Source organism: Orbicella faveolata, unplaced genomic scaffold (genome assembly GCF_042242905.1).
Source record: "Orbicella faveolata isolate gen_17 unplaced genomic scaffold, um_ofav_v1 contig_12, whole genome shotgun sequence".
NCBI lineage: Eukaryota > Metazoa > Cnidaria > Anthozoa > Scleractinia > Merulinidae > Orbicella > Orbicella faveolata.
This window is the reverse complement of record NW_028301539.1, coordinates 5906308-5925000: the sequence shown is the minus strand read 5'-3', so window position 1 is coordinate 5925000 and position 18693 is coordinate 5906308. Positions and strand designations below refer to the sequence as shown.

The window sequence follows — 18693 nt, the reverse complement described above, 5'->3', positions numbered from 1 at the left end:
ACCAGTGATGATACAATTGTATCGGTCTTCTCTGACTGCCAATGCTGCATTTTGGGCCAAAATTCGTTAGTTATTTCAAACTGTTTCGGATAGAGTGGTCGAATTTTCGGTCCTGATTCAGGCCGAAGCTTCTTGTTTGTTTACCACCTAACATTGATGTGCGAATGGGCACGCAATCGTTGTTTTTGACAGGCCGCGTTAAGACTAAAGTACGTTGTTAGTGATTTGGTAGCATAATGTCACCTCGGGCCCAGTGAAAATTGGCCGCGAATATCTCTAGCTCGACTTTGTCTCGGTAGATATGCTTCATATTTGTCCCCTCCTCTCTTACTCCCCAAAAGGAAAGGTTTATAGACACTGTGGATAAAAGCCACACAAATTGCTCAATAGGACAACAGTTTAAACAGCGCGTGTCCATTTCTGCTGTGTGTGCTACACTGACATATATTAAAGCACTTTACAAACCTTGTGGTCATCCATAAGTCTTCTGACCGCAGAGCAAAGCCATCGGAACGTTGGTCTCTTTTGAGGTTTTTCTTCCCAACACTCGGTCATGATAGAATACCTGTAAAGCAGTTATGTATACACGTTATTTGCCGGCCGGGAGGTCCGTATTGGGAAAAACTGCGGCCAAGAACATGATTTTTACCAATACGGACCGAACTAGACCGGCAAATAAAAGTTTTTATTTTCTCTCTACGGTATTGCTCTGAAAGCAACTTTTGTGTTCAATTTAATTTCAATTGAAATCGCTGAGTTAAATCTGGCGTACACCTACGTTTGACATTTCGGGCACAAACAGCCGGTAGTGTTTGTAGAGTTTTTAGGGCTGATTTTAAATAAAAGTGACACAGTTTAGGGAAATAGTACTTTTAACAAGGTTAGTTTTTGGCCGAAAATGTCGCTTATGTGACAAAAATTGTTGCTAATGAAAAAGAAACGTACGGCTTGAAAAATCGAAAATGGCTTTATTTGCTGTTTTCTTTGACTGTTTGTAGAATGTTTACATTATACGCTGTTTTATGGTGTAACAAAAAGCTGGAAACGTTGTCAAACTTGGGAATTTCGGAGCGGTCCGTAAACGGGGTCCGGATAGGATAATCCGGACCGCTGAAGTGCGCTCGATTAGCCAATCAGATTCAAGGATTTTGGAACCCGGACCGCTGTGAGGCTGGAAGAAAAAATAAAGTGTATTATTACGACTGCATTGCCTCTCTCTCGTTCTCTTAAGAAGGATTTGCGACCTATTTCTGGGTTGATTTCGGAAAGCCTACTGAAACAATTTTAGATGGATTTGGAAATCTCAGACTAATGGTTTGAGAGCCAACCACATTTGGACATAAAACACTGAGGATGGGGATGGAGTAGAATGTGCATGGTAACACTCGAACACGCTGGTTTGCAGTTTTCATTTCATTTTTCCTGGTTTTCCCATAATTATAGTTCAGTCTGTGAGATGCAATGGAAGCCACTCACAGTTCAGCGGAGATGTGTCTTGGTCTAGGCATTCGGTATCCTGTCTGCAACAAGCCAGCCACTTGTCGAGAAGGTATACCAGGATATGGTGATTCACCTTAAAACATTAAAACATACTTGATAACATTTCACACTTTAATGACTCATCACAAGGGAAGCAGTTAACTTTGTTTCCCAAGGATATCAATGTTTGAGACTTAGGGAAAACAAAATGAAATGGTTTCGCTTGAGTCCATGAGTAAACAAAGAAATTAGTATACATGGATCTAATGCAAAATGGTGGTCGTCAGTCAGCATTCGCTGGCAACAGTGCTCTCTTACCCTTACAGTGCCCTTTTGTTACCTACTTAGACGTTTTTGGCGGGAAACACTTTTCCTATCAAAACGGTTAATGTGCTTCAGAGATATCATGTACGAATTACACTGGAGGGTATTTTACCTGTAACCAACCATTCATCACAGCAGTCTAGTTGTGTTTTCACTTTGTTTAAGCTTGTTGCGATGCATTATCATTCGAGACAATTCAAATATCCTTTTTAGTTATTCATCTATTTTGTCAAGAATCAGTTTACTATACAAGATTATTGAGAGCAAAAATAATATACTATATATAAGGCTATGCTTCTTTTTTAGCATCCCCTGAAAATTTAAACTGCATAAACGAAAGGATGTGAACGGCGAAGCTGTGTTTACTGGCCTTCTGACAAATATTTTACTTACCAACAGTAAACACCTCCCACATTACTATACCGTAGGACCATCTGTAAAGCACAAATTTTGTGATTTCAGTTTAAGTCTTCCCACTTTTCAACATAATGCGGTGTTCTGCATCATCATTGATCGACATTACGGCTGCTCTTTTTAGAGTTCGTTACATTACATACGTAGCTAACAATACGCTTTATTTTTACGGATGTATTTTCCGCAAACAAAGAGTGTTACGGGTTGGTGGAAGTATGTATGCCATTCTATAACACTTCCTATAACATTCTTATAACGCAGACAGTGACGAAAACATCTTCAACCTTTCGTTATGATGCCCTTTCACATGATGAAATTTGTAAGGTTGTTTGACTGGTTATTAGATAATAAATGAAGCACGGGGGCTGGTAAAACATGACGGCTTTATTAAATCAAGGCTTGAACTTACACGTCACTCATAGTTGTAGATTCACCATAGAAAAGTGACTCTGGAGGCATCCACTTAACTGGGAGACGCGCCTTAAAAACAAACAAACAAACAAAAACAAACAAAAGAACAAACAAACTAAATAAATAACGAGGTATCGACGATCAACAGAACGAACGAACGAAAAACGGAAACTGAGGGAAGGAATGAAATAATAACTGAACTATTTAACAATTATTCCATGAAACCGCGTTGGATATGAAGTGATAAATAACCAACGAGCGCGTAGCGCGAGTTGGTTATGATCACTTCATATCCAACAAGGTCGAATGGAATAATTGTTTTAGTATATTCTTAATCGGGTTTTTGCCGCCGATTTTTATTTCAACAATTTTACAGAGCGGAAAATTTTTAAACTTGGCGCACTGTTTTCCATATAAGGTAAAACTCCGACTAATGGCTCATAGTCGGAGTTTTTGAGCCAATCAGAGAGCTAGAAATGCAATAGTCGGAGCTGAGAATATACTAAAAGGAATTAGTATATTCTCAGCTCCGACTATTGCATTTCTAGCTCTCTGATTGGCTCAAAAACTCCGACTATGAGCCATTAGTCGGAGTTTTACCTTATATGGAAAACAGTGCGCCAAGTTTAAAAATTTTCCGCTCTGTAAAATTGTTGAAATAAAAATCGGCGGCAAAAACCCGATTAAGAATATACTAAAACAATTATTCCATTCGACCTTGTTGGATATGAAGTGATCATAACCAACTCGCGCTACGCGCTCGTTGGTTATTTATCACTTCATATCCAACGCGGTTTCATGGAATAATTGTTAATTGGTCAATTGATCGTAAAGTTAATCAATTGATTGATTGATTGATTGATTGATTGATTGATTGATTGATTGAATTATTTAGCTGCATCTGAGCTTACTTTTGAGCGGTTTATTTTTGCAATCACCTGAGTTCGTCTCATGTAAACATCTTTCTCCAGACCACGCGCCAATCCAAAGTCGGAAATTTTGCAGACTTTGTTCTCACCTACTAATACATTGCGGGCAGCCAAGTCACGATGAACAACCTGAAACACAGAGCAACATGAATCTCTTTCAAGGTCAGCTACCCATTTCTCCTGAATATCGATCAGGCACGTGCCTTGTTAACGCCAACACTGATCCTAGTATTGTAACCATATTTATTATATGGAGAAGACTGTTTTACTGGGAACCAAACCACTCGTAGATCCCATACGCCACTTCATCCGGGACCCGAGTGGCGTATTTTCCGTATGTCACCTTTGTGAGTGTCGTATCGTTCAATGACGCCACGATTCCCGCCTTTTGCTTTTGTTGAATTGGTTTCTCCATACAATAAAAAGAACATTACACGTTGGCTCGAAGATATGAATTTTATGTTCTCGTGGCAAGAACAATATCTCACGAGTGAGCGAAGCGAACGAGTGAGATATTGTTCTTGCCACTCGAACATAAAATTCATATCTTCTCGCCACCGTGTAATATCCTCTATTTATACGCTGAAATAAGCGAACTGCATGTATTGATATTGATTCATAATCTGATAATAATGTGAGTTTCCGAGTATGTTTGCAGACTTATTGACCAAAAAAGTGTACTGACAACATCAAATGTCGGACGTCCTCTCTGTCTAAATCTCTCCAATGTTAACTATGCTATCTGCTAGGGTTGCTTCGTGTTTGTTTTTGCTGTTCAAGCTAGACTACTGGTAAAATATTGTATTATTTCACGTTTCCTTCTGTAGAGAGTTTTTACTAGCGTGGCCAACGATTATGCAAATTTATTAGAACAAAAGAAAGTGACTACATAAGAGAAGAGTAAAACTCCCACAGGATTAGTTTGGTTCACCAAAACATGGCCGCCGTTTTATTATTTGGGGATACCAATATGGCTGCAGTGACGTCATGTGAAAACACTCTATTGGAAGGAAACTTGAAATGACTACTTCATCGTTTATACTACTAGATAAGCGGTGTACCTTCATTGTTGTCAGATAGTTCATACCATCAGCTATCATCCAAGCAAAAGATAACAGATCTTTTTCAGTGAGTCTGGAATTTGGTCTTTTCTCCCCCGTGTTGTACGTGTCCTCATATCCTCTGCTCTTGCGCAGGTATCCCAGCAAATCACCGTATGGTAAATACTCCAAAACAATCAACATCGGCTCTGGAATGATAAAACAATGCAAAACTAAAACGACACTCACCTGAAGTTAAAGTTTGCTAATTAATTCATCGATGAAATCTCATGGCGATAACTTAAGATTGTGAAACAAATCCTACAATTTATGTGATCATAATCTAATGAAAGAGCGGTGGTGATATTATGAATTCATGTAGGCGACGTAATAAAACAAACATCACTTTCTAGGTAGGCCTAGTATACTCGTAATGTTACATCAAAATCACGTCATTTAGGGATTTCTTGTAAAGTACTATTGGCTATGAGCATTCCAACACAACTTATTCATCTTTCGGTAAAGAGTAATTCAAACAATATTTCTCTAAACGCAGTAGAACCCTCTCTTTAGAAAGAAAAATAACAAGAAGAAATGCTTACATTAAAAATAAAACAACCAGCAAACTGAGATTAGCATGAATGTACCTTTCTCAATGCAGCAACCCATCAGTCGCACAACATGAGGATGAGGCTGCAAAGATTTCATGACGTCTAGTTCACTGAGCATGTCTTGTAAGTCCTTCGGTGAAGCATTGTCTAGATCACGTGTAAAAAGTTCTTATGAGTACGAGGGTTGGTTGCTGCTTGAGTAAACGGCAAATTTGGATCAAGGGAGAGCAAATCCTGTTTCCACTGATCTGTCAACTAACTTCTTTAGTATAATCCCGAAAAAAAGCAAAAATTATCCTACGGCTACTCTAAAACTATTTTAAGTACACTTCAATGCCATCAACGTAAACAATACGTATTGGCTGGAGCACTGAGTATACTGCAGGGGATGCCGTTAATAGCTGAAATTTGAAATAAAAAATTAGACTTATTGATAATTATCAAATTAAGAGTCATCAACTGAAAAAAGCAAAATGTATAGCTACCTTTCAGGCTTTTTACCGCAACCTCCGAATGCGAAGCTCCGTAGATTGCCTTGGACACCTGACCAAAATTCCCAGCCCCAAGCAGTCTCACTAACGTTATTTGGTCACGGTCGAGATTAAAACCATCACAGATGTCATCGATATTTTGGTATGCCGCCATTGACAACATCGTAATATCTAAAGAAAACATTGACGCCTTTTGAAATATCAGCAAGAATAAGCCTTTTTCCTTTTGGAAGTAAATGATTTGTAAACTGTCATAAACGTCACCAGCGGGTTTTTCTTCCCATACTGGACGTCAACAAACGCCAACATCAAGCAGGTCTAACAACCAAATCGAGGATATCAGTTCACCATTAAAGGCTGGTTTTCACTGGCGACTAAGTCGTAATCAGAAACGAAGAGCAATACGGTCTAGTGAAAATCAAAGTGACGGAGTCGGAAGCAGAACACCGATTCTGCTTATGACTTTATCTCTTATTACGTAAGGAAAAATACATTGTCGGAGTCGGAAGTAGAAGTGGAAGAATAAGCCAATCACAATGCTGAATACCAGGTCTTGTGACTGGTTTATCCTTACGCTTCTGCTTCCGACTCCCACACTCTAGTTTTCACTGAATCATAAGCGACGGAGTCGTAAACGGAATCGGAAGAAATGGAAACGTTCTGACTCTTCCGACTCCGATTCTATCGAGCCAAGAGATTATCAAGGTGCTGGTCGAGCTTTTGACTCCGCTTACCACTCCGATTTTCGATTTTCACTAGGTCGTGCTCTCTTAGGACTCCGACGCTACTGAAAACCAGCCAATTTATCATCGCTGATATCTTAATTTAATATTTCTGTAACACTCCGGAAACGGAAAAGGAAATATTTCAGAGATACTATCCAGCACATTTTCAGTAAATTGATCTAATGAAGTCACACATGGAGAATGCTGATAACGAAGTAAACTAGTTATTTGCTCCCTTCATTACGTTCAACAGTGCATCCGCTAAGATGGAGTCTTACCATCGTACACTCTGACTCCTGATCCAGTTGTTACTGGCAATTTGTTTTGTTTTACTTTCTCTTGACGGCGCCTCCTGTTTCATTCAAGTAAGAAACGAAAGTTACATACAGTCAGTATCCAGCATTTTATTTTAATTACAAGTGACTGACGAAAGAAGTAGCTCAAAATGATCATCCATTATGAAAACCTGCTATCTAGTATATTGACAAAGACTAATGTCAGCATCATGTAGGTAAAACGTCACATTGAAGGTGACAAAACAGTTACTAGAACGGTTTCTGTTTGAGTGTCAAAAAGCATAATTGCTTTTGCACTTACTACGCTACGCAATGGACCTAAAAGACTGGTGCAACTTTTTCATTCAATGAGAAGTAAAACCGAAACCAATCGTCATTCGTTCGCACACGTTTTCCCGCGTCTTACTTCGAGTTTCTATTGGTTCAATGCATTTTCGAATTCTGTGTCCTTTGTGATTGGCTAGAGTGATTACTTTGGTTTGGTTTTACGACACTGGGTTGAAAACTGCTCCACTAAAGAATGCTTTATCTCCACTAGCACATAAGAATGTTATAATCAGCGAAAAGTAATGATTATAGCACTGAGTGGAGTCCAATTCGGTCTGGGTTGTCATAAGAGTGATGACAAAATCGGACGACCGGGCAGCGGGAGTCCGATTTGTTTATCAACAGTATGATTACAGACCGAATTGGACGACACGAAGTCTTATTACCAATTAATCATTACCAATTTCCGAGAAAAAAAAGAATAGCCAAGTTATGAAAGAAAGAAAAATTTGTATTAACATACCTACAAAGGAGATGTAAACATTCTAAGGCCACCGCGCCTCCTACCGGAAATTAGGCGCCAAAAATACAAAAGCAAGCGCGCGCACGTACGCACGTAACTACAACTTTTAATGTGACTGGTTGGTTTAAACTACAACTTTGAATGAGATTGGCTTATTGAATTGTCCGATAACAAACTGTCCAATAACAAACTGTCCGATAACAACTTGGCAAATGAATTAGTGGTAAATAGGAGTTTTTTGAACCAATCACAATCGATGAAATTGTAATTTTTATTATGATATCCGAAATGTCATTCGATTCCATCATTGATTTTTCCATGCTTATGTGTTACCAAACCTTTGCTTATAGTTATTAGCAACCTACCTTTTGAAGATTTTGCAGCAGGTGAAAGAAACGATCAAAACTATCAATAACCCAACAAGTCCGACAAATCCGTAAATAATGTTTAGGTACATTGCAGTCTTGGAGTCTGCTGTAAGGAAGAGATATACCACAAGTCTTTTCATTAATGCACCGACTTATTTTGCCCTTTTTTTCGTGAATAATTAATGATCATATCAAACAGTACCTGCTACATTTTTTATCGTGTATTCCTGTTACTCAAAGCTATGTCAATTACCTTCAGTTGCTGGAGCTGTTGTAGCGGTTCAAATTTCAAAAGAAGACAAGTATTTACATAGATAATAATTTGGTGCTAATGGTAACCTTGAAATATACGCAACAGACAAAATTGAAAAGAAAAATCAATGGTAAAGAAAGAATTAGTAACGCCAGTGCTCCACCTCCGGTACCGAATGCAATTAACTTCAACGCCTTCTATCCATCTGCGGTACCAGCCAGAAATTACAGACATTTATTCAGTGCTAATCAGTCGTGAGATGAAAGATATATCAACCAGTCAGCTTATAACTCGAGCTGAAATCAAAGTCTATGGCGACCTTAAGCTTTGAAAAAGCTTTCTTTTCCTGTTCCTGTTTACGGTGAAGTGAAATACCCACAGCTTTTGTAAAGGTGTTTACTTCAGGTGATTCATTTCTGTGCTAGTTTTCACAAGACTAGAAGGGAAATGATAAACGTAAAATCATTTACTTGAAAGAGCAGGAACATATTATGTTAATCTTAACTTAACAATTTAACAAACTAACCAGCTCTTAGTGTAAAAGTCTTCGTTCCAGTAGGTCCTTTACCGATGTTGTTCACTGCAAATACCTGAGGAAAAAAGACCAAAGCGCCTTGTTTAGAACTTTTACGGATTTATTTTTTGTCTTTTGTTTGTTTGTTTGTTTGTTTGTTTGTTTGTTTGTCTGCTCGCTTCCCTAGTATTAAACTCCAAAATAGCTCTTAATTGCTGACGCGGTAAACTGCTTACCCAAACCACGAATTCAAATTGTACCTACCTGGAATTCATAAGTTTTTCTCGCCATTAGATTGTCAAACTGCAATTCAGTTTCTCGTGTAGTTCTTGACTTGATATCTGAAGAATCATCCTCTTTTATGTATGTCACGTGATAATTTTTAACGACGCCATTCTTCACTGGTAACGTCCATGACACCACAACGGCTTCTTCCGGTTGTTCAACCGATACTTCGGGTTTGCCAGGAACTATGTTATATAAAATAAACCAATTAAGAACATCAACTTCCAAGCATGATCTCTAAAACCTTGAGCACAGCAATTTTAGCACACTCAACATATTTACCTTCTTCCGACTGGTCGAGAGCAGAACAATAAATCTCAATAGTCCTCTCAATATAAGGAGTCGTCCATTAAGTTGCTATTTTAATATAACCAATCGTACCCTATTTACTAAATTAAACGCCAGATCCCACATAAACGCCGATTTCAAATATGGGCGAGTCGAGGGGAACAGTTTTAATCTATATTATAACTCTTTCACGTCACATTATCACATTTGCCGTGATGCTATAATGTTGCATACCCTTGCAGTGAAACCGACCTCTAGTATATCTTTTAAAACAGTTCTTTCACTTGGGAAACTTTCGGGTTCAAAGCAAAGCAAATTAAATTAATGAAAATCTAAAGCCGTCTTATCTGAGTGAGATCTATGTATAGGTAGGGCAATAAATAATATTAATTAATGTGACAGTATAGTGCACATATTATAAAAATCAAAAACTTACTTGATCCATTAGTCCCTACGAAGATTACTGCGTAGTTTCCTTCAACTCCATGTCTTCGTTTCGCCACTTCACTCACTCTGTTTTTAGCGCAGATGTTAAAAGCGTAATTCACAAATGACGAGAGGTTTGTTATCATCATCTCTGCCGTGTCTAAATCTTCCTTATATGGTAAGTAAGTGACATCATTTCCACACTCTTCATCAACACACTCGTTGTCGTCGTCACTGTCACATGGCTTACGACAGTCGACGTCATAGTACACATGAGTTCGGTCACCGGTTATTGCAGGCGGCAGCCATCTTAACTCCACTGCACTTTGGTTAACGAATGCAACGCCAATGTTTCTCGGGACGGTTGGAAGGACTAAAAACAGCAAATATCAACGGTTTTATTAATTAGTATCTCAGGATACTAGCGAGGCATCTTAAAATTAACACGCGAAAGAGCTGATGCCTAAATACATTTAATGAATATTATTCATACAATAGGTCAACTGATCTCCTAAATTCCAAATTACGGACAATCCCAGATGCATTCTGAAGATTGTGAGGTAATAATTCTGTCGAAATTTAAACATTATTCATGTTGAAAGTGAAGGCACAATTAATGTGTGAATTGATGTTAACATTGTCATGAGTTCTAGATTTCTGAGATTTGAGTCCATTCAAAATGTATCTCAAATTAATTTTGTAGCATTTCTTACCCGTACAAATAAGGCCCGTCTGGTCATTGTATTTTCCATTTGGACAAGCTAAAACAGGAATGCACCAACTGAGATAAGAACAGCAGAAAGGGAAATAATATTTATTGTACAGCATTGCACTTATTCACCTAGGAACCTTTCAGTGATTGCTACCATGCAGTTACAAGTTCCACAGTGTTTTCACTGCGTTTTAAATAGAGCGAAATAGAACACGCTGGTTTCTGTGGTTCTTCCTAAAAAGAGACTGAGCTCAACGAGGGGTGTTGCTTCAATATTCCTAAAAGGAAAGGGGAAACAAAAAAGCCATCCACGACAATAAAAGGTAATGTATGTGACCGCAACAGTCAATCTCATGTACATTTTCAAGTTAATCGAGTTTAAATCGTAAATGCAGCAACATTACCTTCGCATATCCCTCCATTATTCTCCATATCTTCTTTACAAATACATCTTCCTTCAAGTTCAGTGGTGTTCCACTCGCCATTACCTTCACAGTGAACGTACAAACTGCCAGGTACTTGAACAGCATCTTTGATACAGTTTCCTTTCACTCGAATGGTATCAGAATCATTCGCTGGCGCTACAGTCCTTGGTAGTGACACCAAATTGCTTCTGAGTGTTTCACCAGGACAAATGTTATAAGTCACTTTAACAGAGAACAGAGTACTACAGGCTCCATAATTATGGAATCCTAATATAGTATATTGTCCTTTAACAAGGACGTTTATTGTTTCGGAATTTCTCGAATTGATAGCTTGTTTAATTTCTGCCACTCTTTCATACGCTGTTGTGTCAATGAAAGGGTCAGGATATTCAGCTTTATCTGCAATAAACTGGTCTGACTGGTTTACGTACAAGTCAAAAACATTTACGCACGTGGGACAACTTGTGATTCGGTAAGTGACAGTAATATCGATCCTGTTTGCTTTTCCGACTGTGATTTGACCACTCAACAGCCATTTGTTTGACTGTTGTGAGTTACAAGCTGTATATCGTGTAGGGTTAGTCCGTCTATCCCACTGGAAAATAAAGAATTAGTAACAAATAAACAAACAATCAATCGGTCATTAAAACTCAAAATCAAATACTGGTTATGCTATTTGTCTTCCGGGGGAACTCCAATATAAAAAGGACGGGGGTGCTCGAAGGAAATTTTAAAAAGAGCGCTACCAAGATCCTGTTTTGTGGGCGTGGCTTGGAATTTTTTTCATCCCTAAGTGGTACAAATTCTTACATGTAAACAACACATTCACTGACACTGACTTTTTTCTTGAAGAAAAAAGTCAGTGTTCCATACTCTTAAGGTGGTTGCATACCCTAAAAAGTAGAATATAAAAGCAAAAACCGGACACAAAGTAGGATGATTTTTTTGAAGATGTACTATATTTCGGCTGGCCAAACCAAGCCAAACCAGCCTTCTTCAGGTACGTGAGAATATTACATTAAGACGTGTGTTTATGTAGCATATTTTCGTAATACCGGAATTACGTACAGAACTAATTGACAGTGTGAATTAAAAACAAGAATATGGTAAAATAAAATAATGAACTAACATAAAAAAAGGAAACGATTAATACGTTTCTTAGCGGATGTTCAGACCATCGGGATCAATTGTTCTGCCTTTTTGCATTAAAAAAGCTTCCTGGCCTTACGGATAGAGTCTCGGTTAAAAAATATTTTTTCGATGGGGATTACTTGCATGTCGTCAGTAGTGTGGGAAAAAGTACCACGAAAGCTCCTGCTTTTGAGGCTTAACAACCTAAGAGGTGTCAAACCTTCTCTTTTAACCCCTAAAATGTACGACGAGCACCCCCATCCTTTTTATATGGGAGTTCCCTCCCCCCCCCCGGATTTGTCTATGCAGTAAAACCCAAATACTGTGTTTCCAGTTTGTCTTACTGAACTGTAGCCTGTGTACATCCGCACCCTCCCCTCAAAAAAATCTCCCCGATTTTTTGGAGGGGAGGAGACGGATGTACACAAGCTAACTGAACCGTTCATCGGATAGCCTACGTAGCTTGGTGGTTTTTAAGCAATTTGCTCGCGCTCAAATTGCTTAAAAAATTGCTTAAACCGCCAAGGCTATTCATCGGACGGTTAATAACTGAGCGCTCGTGGAACAGTGGGCGACACGCTATTTGCCTTGGGAAAGGACTGGCTTAAATTAAAGTTCGTCATCATGTTAAAGGTTAGCGTTTAAACTTACCCCTGATGGTGCAGGCGGCTTACTAATCCAACTCCAATTGTGTTCGTCGTCTGTGTTTTCTAGTATCAGTTGAACTGATGACGCCAATGCTACAAACGTCAAGGTGATCAAAACTGCGGTCCAAAACTTCTGCATGCTGATCAGTCATAACTTATAAATAAGAGGAAATATAAAATTTAGTTTGGCAGCTATTGCCACAAAATTGATATTTTCAATATGGCGGACGACTGACGAGGTTCGAAGAGCGAGATATATTCAGAACTACCGCGTTTACAGCTTTTATACAGTTTGTATATATTTACATTTTTATTTTTGAAAGATTAAATGCTTCGAATGTGAATAGAAGACGTGATAAACGTGTCTTCATCTTATTCTTCTCATTACTCCAACAGATTCCCGGCCTCGGCAAGTCAAATTTCCCGGAGTAGCTGTCTGGAATAAGAACAAAGATCAGAAATTGCAAATATATCTAAACTATTTCTGTCGACAATAGGCTCGCTCTCGGAAAACTGTTGGCTTCTCGAAACAGCTGATGTCCAAGGAAAAATATCTGAGCATATTTTCGCGCCAAATGGAGGTTATTGTGGTCATTATCCTTCAAATATTTTTTCGCAACAGGCAAATTGCGTTGTTCAATTTTTTTCTCTAAGCCCGCTTGTTTACAGGAAAGGTTTCACGGACGAGTACTAACCATACAGGTATTCTCCTGGGACGGGCACTCGTCTGTAAATAATTTGGTTGGGTAGACGCGGTTTGCGGGAAACAAAAGAATACAGACAAATGTATGGAAAATTAAAATAATCAACTAAGCGTTTTCTAGCCAAGCTACATCCTTCAAACTTGGTGAATACAATCTTCTACTGGTATTTTAACGTTACGATTCACAAATTGTGTAAAGTTCAATTTTGGAAAAAGTTATTTGCCATCGGATACCCATACCGTGAAACACTGTAATTTCTGCCAGCTTTCTCTATCCGTCAAGATGGCGTCGAAAACCGCGATAAGGCCTATTAGATCTGTAGTTTATTGTACCTTTACATTTTGTAGCATTTAACGTACTTTACTATAAACTTAATTACTGGTCCCGAAGGAAACAGCAAGATTTTGTCTTTCCGAGAATCTCGATGTTAGCTGTTGCCGCGTGACCATAAATCAACCAATAAGAGTGCGCATTAGAATCACCCAAACCCCAGCTATTTAACAATTCAAGCTATTTCCGTCATGGTAAATTTACTGGCATAATGCAAGCTAAGTTTTCGCGGTGGAAATGAAAATAAAGTGAAAAGTCGTTGCTGAATGTGTTAACTGACATACAGTGAAACCTGTATTTAGCGGAACCCTGGGTCCGCTCGAAACAGGTTCTAATATGTTCTACAATAATAGTTAATTCTTAACTCTTTTGTAACACAGTGTAACACACTGTAAGATCAAACACTGCTCAAAGGAGAATGTCTAGTCAGTCAATGTATCAATCTGGAACAATCACTTAGCTTAAAAGCTCTTGAAGTGTCCGCTTATCGCAGGTTTTGTGCGACAAAATGGTTTAATATTGGTGTCAGCGTCCGCTTAACACCGGTGTCCGCTTAATGCAGGTTAATTTTAAAGTAAATATGGGAGGAAAATTTTGGGACTTAAGCTGGTGACTACTTAATAGAGGGTTTCCGCTTAATATGGGGTCATTAATACAGGTTTTGCTATTTGAAGAATTGTCGCCGAAATTTAAGCTGAACTAAAATTCAAGTTATTTCCGCCATGATGAATTCAGTGACGTAATGCAAGCATCGTCGCCTAAACAAAAGTGAAAAGTCATTGCTGAATGTGGTAACTGTGTGATAGATGATGAATTGTCGCCGAATTTAAGCTGAACTGAAATCTCATTCCAGCCTTATATCGGCTCTATCAACATCGCTGGGAAAGGAGCGAATATTATAATAGACAAACATTTATGAAGAACAAAACATATTTGCAAATTAAACAAACAAATTAACTCCACTTTAGCGCCATCGTTACACGGTATTAACATTCGTTCTGACGCGGGCATAAGCGGACACTAAGCAATGATATCAGAACTCTGTTTCATGTTCCAGATTTATTTTAGGAACTGACTCTTTATGAGATCTCACAGCTTTACTCAAAGGGCAAAAGCCCTCCAAAGCTGAAATTGACTGAGCGGGCGATAACTTCCTCATGGCAACGAACAGTGTTGTGGCGCAGTATTTTCTTTTATTGCACGGCATTAATTCATCGATCTACTGGTCGGCTACTGGCAGCCATAAGATGATCAGTTGGATGTGAGAAGGCACGTCAGTTCCCAGGCACTGCAAGTCTGATGGTATGTTTTGACGAAGATTACACTCGAATGAAAGCGATTACATTTCGCAAATGTCAACTGTTTAACTCACGTTATCACTCACGGAATGCATACATTTCGTTACAAGTTATACACTTACCAGTTCGTGATCGACAAACAATCTTGATTCATCGAAAGAATCTTTGAAAGAGTAGCCTAAGGTCAGACAACACGAACATAGGGTAGAGACTGCATTGCTTCTACGGTTGACCTGGTCTGCGCGAACTAAATAGAGATATGCAATAAGTATGTAGATATCAAATACTTATAATTTGACAAAGAATGATGTCACTGTCAAAACTGAAAAGATCAGTTTACGTGACTACATAGTACCCACCAGTGTCGCGGTTTTAGTGTGGCTGGAAAAAGTCTTATAGTTTGAAAATGTGTCCTGACTTAGCCGTTGTTTGGGAAAGCTTATAGCGGTGGACTGAGCAAAAGTTTTGTACGGCGTGACTTTGATCTGGTATGGAGTTCCATGCCCGCCAAAACTCAAAGTTGATCACAACATTCAACTTGACAGTCTAACAATTAACTTGGCAAACATCAACATCATATTTCACTCTTCAACTTTGTACTTCGTATCACAATCATTGAAGCTTCAAACATCAACTTTCAAAGTGACAGTTCAACGTTCAACTTTATCCATCAACATTCATGTCAACATGTCAACAATGATCTTGACACATGGTCTGTCAGCGAAAGATGAAGTTTGAATCTCCAAGTCGAATGTTGAGTCACCAAGAGCGCACCAATCCCGCCAAAATTCAACTTGAGAATTCGACCTTCAAGTTGATAATTCAACATGAAATGTTACGTGTCAATATCCGTGTTTAGCAATGAACATTGCTTTTGCTGATGACGTAAATATGTTCACCATAACGTAATGTTCAATTTTTCAAAGTTGGTTTCAACCTCGTTCCCAGGGTCCTCTCTCTTCCTCCCTCGAGAATGTACCCTGGTTGCGGCTGGTCACGTGTCTGCCAGATTTTTTTTTTTTTTTTTTTTTTTTGCAGATTCCAGAAAAATGATTGGAGGGAGGGGCAGGACAGTTAAAGTTTGTCTCCACTGAGCTCACCTTCTGAGCCTAGTAGGGAGTGGAATTTGTAACCTCGGCCGAACTCACAGCGCAGGCATTGACACATTCGATATTGGAGTTCAATGCATCAAAGTTCGGCTTAAAGGTTAGCCCTGCATTTGGCTGAATTTTCCCATCGATAGTTGGACGGTCTTTGGAATTTGTGGTGGTGAAAATAATTGGCAAAGAACTTGAAAATGACGACCACAACAATAAATGAACCGCGCGGTGAATTTCATTTCATTTTTCACTCGGCAAAATCACAACGTAGGTATTTACTCATTCGTTTAGAGTTAAATACGTTGTTTGTTCGCCCACAAAGGTAGTTTTGAATTTCATTGAATTACTCCCATCGACAGTTTGACGGTCATTCCATTCTCTTGCGGCGAAAACATCAGTGAATTACTTAAGTACAACACCTCTCAACGGAAATTAAGATCGTCCTCTCAACACCTTCTGGCGAGCCCGAAAGCTAGACTGAAAACATACGGAGAGAGAGCATTTGCTGTGGCGGCACCGAGACTATGGAACTCGATACCACTTGAACTAAGATCCAGTAGTTCGATTGACATTTTTAAACGGCATTTAAAAACATATCTTTTTAAACAAGCTTTTTAACTCTTTTAATTTTTAGATTATTTTTTATTATTTTTTTTTCCCCCTCCCCTTTTTTAGCTTTTTAAATATATTTTTTTTTTATTTAATGTAAAGCGCCATGGACAAATAGTGGATTGGCGCTATATAAATACTTTATTATTATTATTATTATTATTATTATTATTATTATTATTATTAAAACAAATTACGAAGAACTTGACATCAACAACAACGAGTGCTGAATACTAATAACTTGATCAAGCAGCTTATATTTTTCGATCGGCAAAATCAAAACGGAGACATTGATGCCTTCGTGTAGAGTTTGATACGTCCAGTGTTGGGCCAAGATACTAGCTTTGAATTTGATTGAATTCATCCAATCGACAGTTTGACGGTCATTCGGTTCTCTTGCTGTGAGAAATTTTATGAAGAACTTGACAACAGCGACATCGGTCGCGCGTTTGCAAAATCCAACGGCTTTCGTTTTAAAACTGTTTTAGCGGTAAGTCCAATTTTCGGCCAAGAAACTAGCTTCTCATTTAGCTGAATGGATCCCGTCGATAATTTGACGGTTACTTAATTATTTTCCTATGAAAAACTGATTAAACTAATCCGAAGCAGGTTGTTGACGGTTTTTAAAAAGCATTGAAAAATAAGCAAAGTTCCCTCTCAGTTAGCATCTCATACTCATAGAAGTTCAGATCATAGCGACGAAGCATTGGTCAGGCAGGATCTCTGACTAACAACTTGCTTCACTTTCAAAATAAATAACGTCTGTATAGCAGCGCAACATTCACCTCCCTAGACAGTGTTGACTAACTTTAAGTTGAGGACCTACCCTCTGTGCGGCTTTGGTTGGCATACGTAGACACGTGACCAGCCCCAACCAGGGTACATTCTCGAGGGAGGAAGAGAGAGGACCCTGGGAACGAGGTTGAAACCAACTTTGAAAAATTGAACATTACGTCATGGTGAACATATTTACGTCATCAGCAATAGCAATGTTCATTGCTAAATACGAATATTGACACGTAACATTTCGTGTTGAATTATCAACTTGAAAGTCGAATTCTCAAGTTGAATTTTGGCGGGATTGGTGCGCCTTTGGTGACTCAACATTCGACTTGGAGATTCAAACTTCATCTTTCGCTGACAGCCCATGTGTCAAGATCATTGTTGACATGTTAACATGAATGTTGATGGATAAAGTTAAACGTTGAACTGTCACTTTGAAAGTTGATGTTTAAAGTTTCAATGATTGTGATACAAAGTACAAAGTTGAAGAGTGAAATATGATGTTGATGTTTGCCAAGTTAATTGTTAGACTGTCAAGTTGACTGTTGTGATCAGCTTTGATTTTTGGCGGGGATGGAACTCCATAGATCTGTGGGGCAAACAGTCAGCAGATATTGTCCTAAAACAAAGCTCTCTCAAAGATTTGCATGTTATTACGTTAATTAACGAAGGAGAACGAGCAAGGGTTCCCTGCTTTTCACAGGTTGAAAAGGCAAAAAGATGTTTACTGTTGTAGTTTTCACAGTATTTTTATACAGAGCGCCCAGCGGTCAAAAAAGCTGGTTAGAGTTTCGAACAACATGGTGTTGGAAAAGAGGTGTCACCTCCAGAACGTTGACTCTCACAGAGTTTCGTTCATCAACATTTGCGTAAGACTTAACTTTCCTTGACGACGAAGAGAGAAACATTCAAATGTGCCGTCAAAAAGTGCAATCTAACTAAGGATTGCGTGCTAAATTCCCGTCAAAATGTGAGTAATTATGACGACAACCTTACGACCCGGGAAAAAATACAAATAAATTGAAACTAAATTCACCACTGACACCTGGTATATAGCAGACACTTTGAACCCGTTTAAGTTTTTATCACTGACGGAAGTGAAGTAAAACACAGTTCTTCATTGTTGGGTTTTAAACTTCATAATTTGCCTGTTCGCGTGTACAGTAAATGTTTGATTTCGTTCCGAGGCTCATTAACTGACGGCAAACTTTTTATTAAGGGTTTGGGCCTCCAATTTCGAAGAAAATGTCATGTAACCACGGAAACATAGTTTACAAGAGATTTGTGGGGAAGGATCGACACCGACTAAG

The 18693-nt window shown here is 38.7% G+C and overlaps 1 protein-coding gene across 3 annotated transcripts in view; it reads right to left on the bottom strand.

Moving 5' to 3' along the window:
* LOC149116279 (ephrin type-A receptor 7-like) overlaps positions 1-15320 on the bottom strand; it is a 16338-nt gene extending 1018 nt beyond the window's left edge. Inside the window, exons 1-18 of one of the 3 annotated variants that reach the window (XM_089283598.1) lie at positions 15251-15320; positions 15014-15138; positions 12564-12713; positions 10761-11376; positions 10358-10405; positions 9655-10017; positions 8910-9115; positions 8658-8721; positions 7876-7984; positions 6703-6776; positions 5694-5870; positions 5245-5355; positions 4619-4806; positions 3567-3686; positions 2627-2697; positions 2197-2237; positions 1477-1573; positions 466-565 (exon numbers count right to left, since the gene is read on the bottom strand). In XM_089283598.1, the coding sequence (XP_089139724.1) occupies positions 466-565; positions 1477-1573; positions 2197-2237; positions 2627-2697; positions 3567-3686; positions 4619-4806; positions 5245-5355; positions 5694-5870; positions 6703-6776; positions 7876-7984; positions 8658-8721; positions 8910-9115; positions 9655-10017; positions 10358-10405; positions 10761-11376; positions 12564-12698 (2520 nt within the window). In that variant the 5' untranslated portion in view covers positions 12699-12713; positions 15014-15138; positions 15251-15320. The remainder of the gene's footprint in view (positions 1-465; positions 566-1476; positions 1574-2196; positions 2238-2626; positions 2698-3566; positions 3687-4618; positions 4807-5244; positions 5356-5693; positions 5871-6702; positions 6777-7875; positions 7985-8657; positions 8722-8909; positions 9116-9654; positions 10018-10357; positions 10406-10760; positions 11377-12563; positions 12714-15013; positions 15139-15250) is intronic. The other 2 variants (XM_089283599.1, XR_016205725.1) reach the window with 2 other exon arrangements.
* Positions 15321-18693: the final 3373 nt, after the last annotated feature.